Below are 7,457 nucleotides of genomic sequence, written 5' to 3'. Positions count from 1 at the left end.
GGTGGACGCCCAGGCTGCGGTGGTCGCGGACAGAATTCCTGTCTCTTCTGGGTCCAGTTCTTAAAGCGTGGCCCTCTCCGTCACCCTGCATCCCCCCCCCCCCCCCCCAGTCATGTCCCCGCTGCGGACTGTCCCCTGCTGCGCCTGGGAAGAGGTACAGACCTCGGTTTCCCAGCCCCCAAGCCTCTCCGCGACTGGCCCACGAGCGGGGCAGCGGCATGTCCCCTTCTCAGGACCCGGCAGCATCTTTGGGCACCACCCCCCGCCCCCCGCCCCCAGCCCGCTGGAGCTTTATCGGGACTAGGAGCGCGCACAGCCGGCCCTTCCATCCACGGCTCGCGCTCGGGGTGCCCCCGCCCCCCGCTCCCAGTGCGGGAACGAGAACCGAAAGTGCGGCGCTGGGCATCCGCCGTCACACCCGAGCGGGCGAGAAGAGGGTTACATAAACGGCACGGAAGTCTCGGTTATTACCTAACAAACGCCCTCTGGCCACCGCGGGCACATCTGTCGCCTTCCGTCGCGAGCGACCTCGCGCACCCAGATTTGCGCGCGCTCCTACTCCGGCTCCCGGGGACCCGGGTCACTGCCTCCGACCCGACTCTCCGGGGTCTGGAAGGCTGCGGAGGTGCCGCGGCGCGAGGAGGGCCGACCGACTCTGGTCCAGCCGGGCGCTCTTCGCTCGCCGACACGGCCCCCCTCTGCCCCCGGGGTCCTCGCCACCTGGCCCGTGGGCCCTGCAGGGAGACCACGGGCGCTCGGCGGGGGCCGGCCGGGCGGGGGGAACCACTTTGGGGCTGGGGGCTCCAGACGGAGGCGTGGGAGCGGTCGGCGTAAGACGCGCGTGTGGAGGCTGGGATGGGTTCCCAGGAAGGTTTTAGGGAGAAGGGAGGGGGCCTAGGACCGCGCGCGGAAAACGCCGTTATTTGAGGGCGCCCCGGAGAGCGGAACCAGCCGGCGGGACTTAGCGCGGCCGCCGGGGCAGGAAGCGCGGAGGAATCGGGGTTGCCCAGGACAACGCGTTCTGGGCGGAGCTGCTGTGGGGATGGAGCTTTTTGAGAGGCTGGGGGCGGGGCATGGGGAGGCGGGGAGGGGGCGGAGCATGGGGGTCTGAGCCAGAAACGGCGTTGTGACTGGCGGAAATCCCATGCTCTGGGCGGGGCCTGAGCTGGAGCTGTGTTGAGGTTGGGGCGGGGCTTGGGGAGGGACGGGGGCGGGCCCCGAGAGCGGGGGCTGGAGACGGAGACGTGGTTGGCGGGGACGGAGCGCCCTGGGAGGGGTCGAACCGGCGGGGGCGGAGCCGAGCGGGAGTAGGCGGTGCTGGGTCGCGCCGGGCCTCGGGCCGAGGCGGCGCGCGGCGCTGACAGCTGAGTCGGCTCGCGGCCTCCCGCCCCCTCGGTGCCCGGCCCCGACCCTGGCCTGGCCTGCCCGGGAGCCATGAGCCCCGGGCTGCTGCTGCTGCTCGGCAGCGCCGTCCTGGTCGCCTTCGGCCTCTGCTGCACCTTCGTGCACCGCGCTCGCAGCCGCTACGAGCACATCCCCGGGCCGCCGCGGCCCAGGTGAGCGGGGGGTGGGGGCGGGGGCCTGGATGGGGCGCTCGAATGGGGGGCCGGGGGACCGCGTCCAAGCCGGCGTCGGGGCCGGGGGTCCAGCCTCGCCGTTGCGCGTGGCCGCTTGGAGACGGCGGCCGGGAGAGGGGCGCTAACTATTCTTAGTAACAAATTACTCACAGCCGCGGCAGCTGCTCGGCGCCCACCGCGCTCTGCTGGGCCCCACAAACGTGATGGCAGCGACAACCCTGTTAGGTAGGCGCTATTGTTACCCCATCGTTCAGACGCGGAGACTGAGGCGCGCGGAGGCAAAGTCACCTGCCCAAGGTCACACAGTTGGTAAGCCTAGATTTAAGCCCGGGTCAGCCTTGCCTCTGAAGTAGGCACTCTTAACTTTAAGACTCGGAACGGGGTCACTCAACCTGGATTGCAACACACTCTACTCTGGTCACATTCCCCTTCGTATTTCTGTCCTGGTATATCCTTTTTGTCTTCTCCTTAGTACTTCCATTCCATCCTTGTCCCCCACCCCCACCCAATTTACCTACCCCCCCCCCCCCAAACAGAAGCTTACCTTTCTGAAGCTAAATCAAACGTGTCATTTCTCTGCTCCAAAAGCTTTCCATCACTTTAGAAGGAAATCTAATTCCAGATTAAGTCCACCCTATGGCCAGCAAGGCCCCTGCTGAGCTCTCAGAACCCACTCTGTCCTGTTTTCATCCCCCCCACCCCCCGGCTTGCTCACTGCTGCCCCTGTCTTTCTGCAACCCCCCCTCCTGCAGTTCCAGGGTCTTGCTGTTCCCCATCCACCCTGTGTAAAAGCCCACCTAGCCGCAAACTCCTTAAGGGGCCATCACCCCTGAAGTTACCTTCTGTTCACTTGTTGACTGTCTGTTCACCTGTTGACTGTGTCTGTCTCCCCCCCTTTAGAATGTGAGCCCCAGGAGGGCAGGGACGCTGTGTGTTCGCTCCTGTATCCCCAGCACCTGGCACATTGCAGATGCTCAATAAATATTTGTTGAATGAATGAATAAACAATGGTATTAGACACACTTTTTAAAACCCCAGGACATGAACATTCTGGAAGGTGGCCACTTCCAGCCCAAGCCAGATGAACTGGCATTGGAAGCCTGAATCTCTATTTGGTGGGTTTGGGAAAGATCTCAGTGGCTGGTGACACAGGGAGGTGATTGTTCTCCCTGCTGGCTCTCTGTCTTCCCAGGTGCCCTCGCCCACTTGGGGTCTTCCTTTTCCCGTGCTTAGCAGCTCTGTCTTCCACGCCACTCAGATGGTTCTTCCCCTCACCTTCCAGGCTTGGCTTCAATGCTAACAACTCAGGGAGGTCCCACCTGCTTCCATGCCTGAAAATATCATGTTCGCTTTGTAAACTCTATGTCATTGTAAGAGTTGGGTAATTATCTGTGCAACCTCTTGTTAAGTGTCTGTCTTTCCCATAGGCCTGTGTCTGTCTTGTTCACTACCATGTTCCTGACATCTGGCACAGCCACAGCTGGTACATGCATAGTAGACACTCAATAAACAGTGATTCAAAGTGGGTGGTAGAAATTGCCTACCAGCTCTGTTAGGTACACTGTCACCCTTCCAACTTTTCAAATCAGCCAAGAACAGCTTGGGGTTGAATGAACATTGTGCTCATTCTGCTGGGTCTCATCATGACTTGGTCTTCTCGTAAACCCATGTACTTCCAGCACCGCAGACCTGGTCTAGTCTCTTTGTCTTGAGAAGGCAGAACTTAAATCAAGCCCCTTTTGGCCCCTCGCCCATCTCTTTTTTTTTTTAAAGTTGCATTTTAAATATAAAACTGTGCCATAAGATTTACCCTTCTAAAGTGTACAACCAGTGCTTTTTAGTATAGTGACAGAGTTGTTCAATCTTAACTGCTGGTTCCAGAACATTTCCATCACCCCAAACAGAATCCCACTAGTTGTTGCTCCTCATCTCCCCTGACCCCTCATCCCCCGGCCCTAAGCAACCACTAATCTGTTTTGTCTCTAGATTTGTCTGTTTTGCACATTACATATAAATGCAGTCATACAAGATGTGGCCTTTTGTGGCTGGCTTCTTTCACTGAGTACCGTGTTTTCCAGGTTTGTCCGTGTAGTAGTATGTGTCTGTATTTCTTCCCTTTTATGCCTGAATTCTCCCCCAAATCCTACACTGCAGAATCTACGTGTGACCTACAGGTGCGTGTGGGTGGGTGGAGGAGTGGGAGGAGGTTAATTATATAATCCTTAATTATATAATTAAATATAATTAGAGTTGGGCGCTTTAGTCTAAGGAGTTGAACTGAATGAGGCATATGCAAAAAGATTGGGGATTAACAGTTGTTTGGTGGTCACATATAAAACTGCATTAAATGAAAATTCTGGAACCTCTTCTAGCACAGATCAGCTGCTTTGCTATTCAAAGGCTGGATCCTCAAACCATGATTGGCAACACCATGACTGGCAAAGAAGTGTACATATTGAGTGTCTAGTACTAACATTTGCCGCTTGGTGCTTCCAGGCTTTGCCAACTTTCAGGCAAGCATCCCTCAGCCTTACAAGGGGCAGCTGCTGTGCTCCCCCGCCCCGCCCATCCTCCTCCTTATTCAGCGGGAGTCACCGGGATGCCCTCTCTTCCAGGATGCCCTCCTGGAGTTCCCCACAGACAACATCCTACTGCAACCCTCCGTGTAACAGCTGAAAACTCAGACCCCACGTTCGGATCCCACACAAATACTTGTTTCTTCATTTTTCTCTCACTGCTCTCAACTTCCTCATCAGCCCCCACTCTCCCGGTAGCGTGGGATGGATGTAAACTTGACAACAAAAAAGTCTCTCTCTTCCAGTTTTTACTTATTTTGGCATCGGTTTTTCAAGGGTGGCTTCTGGGGGGCATCATCCCCCTCTTCCCATTCCTACTTGCCAGGTTGCCCGAGGTGGGGTCTGTTCAACAAATTGCCAGTTGGCTCCTGTGATGGTGGTGACCCCTTGCTGGCTCCGTTGGGTGGCACGTCCAAAGGACCTTCGGGTGCCCAGCTGAGCGCTCACCACCCCATTCTGGCAGGAGGCACAGGCATGGCCCCTCACCCTCACTCAGCCATTGTGGGGGCTCCCTTCCTCCCTGGGGCTCGCCTCCCAGTGGGCTCTCCAGACGACCTCCGCTTCTCCACCAGCCAAGACTGTCCTCTGCCCTCAGGAAACCTTGGATTGCCCCAGTGCCAACCCCAGTGCAACAGACCGGGCTGGGAGGGGGATTTTCCCCCTCCTCCCCCTCTCCCTGGGCGGCTCCGCCGTATCCCGTCCATCCCCAGGCCAGGCCCGGCGCTACAGCATCCTTGCCCCGGGCTTCCCGCGCGGCCTTTGCCTCCCCAGCGCCCCCTGCAGGACCTGGAAGGAACGGATTTTAGTTCCTTTCTTGCGGGGCGGGGGGGGGGGGGACCTCACGCCACTCTGTCCCCTGGGCCTTCTTGAGGGGTCACTGCCCTTCGTCCCCAAATGGCAGCGGGCCCCAGGGTTTCCAGTGGAGGCGCTCAGACAGGCCTGGGAGGGTGAGGAGGGTCGAGACTCTGTTCTCGCTCCGGCGATTCCAAACAGAACGTTCTCCCGACACGTGCAGCTAAGGCGAGTGACCACGGACCCTAGATTATTCTGGAAACGCAGCCAGTCCTGTGCGATGTCCAGGGTCCGTCTCTCCGGCGGTGGAGCAGAGTGAGTTCACGGTGCTCACCCGGGGCGCACTTCCGCCGCCCGCGGCCACGCGGCACTTCTTTCCTCACGCATCCGCCCTCCCACTCTCCAAGTGCTCTTGCTTCTTTTCGGTCCCTGCCACCTCCCCCTCCATCCCCGCTCTCAGCCTTTATTCTTGCCTCCTACCTCCCGAGTAAATGGAACAGCCTGGAAGAACTTCCTTCCAGGGCCGCGGGCTGCTGCTGCCCCTTCCCTGCCCTGGGCCCACGCGCCCTTCCCACCCGGACCTCAGGGCTTGCGGCCAAGGAGAACCGGCCCCTAAGTTCAGCAACACCCAGCAGCACCCCCGCTGCCATCGGTTTTCCTTGTCTCCTGCATCATTCCCATTTTTATATAACACGTTGTTTTAAAAAAAAAAAAAAAAGAAAGAAAGAAAGAAAGAAAGAATGAAAGGACAAAAAAAAGGAAAAAACCCACCACCGTCTCTTCCCTTCCGGTTCCCTCCAACTGCCGCCCCCTGGTTCTGCACCCCCTCAGCAACCCCCTGAGAAGCCCACCTACCTTTGGGCTCCCATTCCTCCTCCTCTTCCTCTCTTGGGCCCGCCACCCGGCCTCTCTGCCCACCCTGCTCTGGCCAAGGTCGCAGTGACCAGTGACCCCTGTAGCTCCATGCACAAAAACACTTCAGTCCTGGTTTTGCCTGGCCCCAGGGCAGCCTGGGGGAGCGCCCGTCCCTTCCCTGTCCTGCTCTCTCTGCACTCTCTCTCCACTCCCCACAGCTCGCCTCCAGCCTCCCTAGCAGCTCCCACGCAGTCTCCCTGGTTGGTGGTCCCTTTGCTGCCTGATGGCCTGGCTCAGTCGTTGGGTCTCTTCCCCGTCTACACTAACCCCGGTGGGGTCTGATTCCATTGCCCGGGCTCTAAGTGCTGCCTCTCTGCTGCAGACTGTCACATTCCCATCTGTAGCCTGGCTTCAAGTGCGTACTCACCTGCTGCTTCCCTTAGTAGCTTTCCTCTGCAGACGTGACACGTTCAGAGCCCAATGCCTAATTTAAACCACTTGTCTCAGTTTGGTCCCCAGGAGCCGATCCTGAGACAAAAATGGAATTGTAAGTGGTTTTGGGGGGGTGATCCTGAGGGGAGCTGGCAATTAGATAGAGGGAGGAGGTCAGAAAGCCAAAAAAGCAAGCTACCTCTGGGAGCAACTGAGGGGCACCCCCTCCCCGGGGAGCTCTGGGAGAGCACCCAGATGGAGGGCACAGGGTCATTGGTGGAGGCTGCCCTGGGGGTGTGGAGCAGAAACTTCTGGCCCGCCCTTCCGGCAAGCAGAGCTGGGCACCCCCTGGCAGAGTCTCCATACTGGTCCTCAAATACCCAAGGGCAGAGGTGGGCATGGTGGGGTCTGCCACCCCCCACCAGCTCCTTTTCAGTCCTCCTCACCTTAGTAAATGGCAGCCCCATTCATCCTTCCGACACTCAGCCCAGGAGACTTGGGTCAGCCCTGAGACCACTCTCACACCCACCCCCACAGCAAGTCCGCTCTGCTCTTCCTACAATGTACACTAGAAATGGGGCTTCTCGACTTCACGGGTCTGAGCCATGTCCCCTTTCACAGCCCCTCGCTGGTACCTCTGCCTCCCTTCCTGCCCTCCATCCATCCCATTTACTCCCAGCACAGCAGCTGTGAGTGTGAGCCATTGAAAACCCATCAGACCCTGTCTCTGCTCTGCTCAAAACCCTCCAGTGGCCCCAATTTCAAGGTCAAAGCAAAAGTTCGACAGCAGTCCACAAGGCTATGGGTGATCTGCCCCCTACCTTGGGAAACCTATTCTGTACCACATCTCCCTTAAACACCGTACTCCAGCTTCAACACCTGCCCCCCGTTCCTTGAACGTACCAAGTACACTCCTACCTCAGGACATTTGCACCTGCTATTTCCTTGGCCAGGAATGCTCTTCTCCCAGATACCTGGGCAGCCAAGTCCCTCACTTATGGCAGCTCACATGTTACCTTCTTACAGGGCCATTTCCTGACCCTGCCTCTGATTATCCACCCCTGAGCTTTTTCTCCCATCACTCTCCGACTGCATATTTACTTACCTATTTGTTTATGTGCTCTCCATCTCCCGCCAGGAGGTGAGTTCTCTGACCCAGAAACCCCATCTGCAGTTTTGTTGTCCATTCTAGATGGTGTGCAGTCAGTGAGCTTGACTGGAGTAA

The 7,457-nt window shown here is 58.2% G+C and overlaps 1 protein-coding gene across 1 annotated transcript in view; it reads left to right on the top strand.

The window, feature by feature from the left end:
• Positions 1 to 1,304: 1,304 nt before the first annotated feature.
• The window catches only part of CYP46A1 (cytochrome P450 family 46 subfamily A member 1), a 32,940-nt gene continuing 26,787 nt past the window's right edge, over positions 1,305 to 7,457 (top strand). Inside the window, exon 1 of the mRNA XM_082736670.1 lies at positions 1,305 to 1,556. Within this exon, the coding sequence (XP_082592796.1) occupies positions 1,435 to 1,556 (122 nt within the window). The 5' untranslated portion in view covers positions 1,305 to 1,434. The remainder of the gene's footprint in view (positions 1,557 to 7,457) is intronic.

This window comes from Mustela nivalis (genome assembly GCF_964662115.1).
Source record: "Mustela nivalis genome assembly, chromosome: 6".
In the NCBI taxonomy this organism is placed as follows: domain Eukaryota; kingdom Metazoa; phylum Chordata; class Mammalia; order Carnivora; family Mustelidae; genus Mustela; species Mustela nivalis.
Note: the sequence above shows the minus strand (reverse complement) of the source record. Positions and strands in the feature narration are given on the sequence as shown.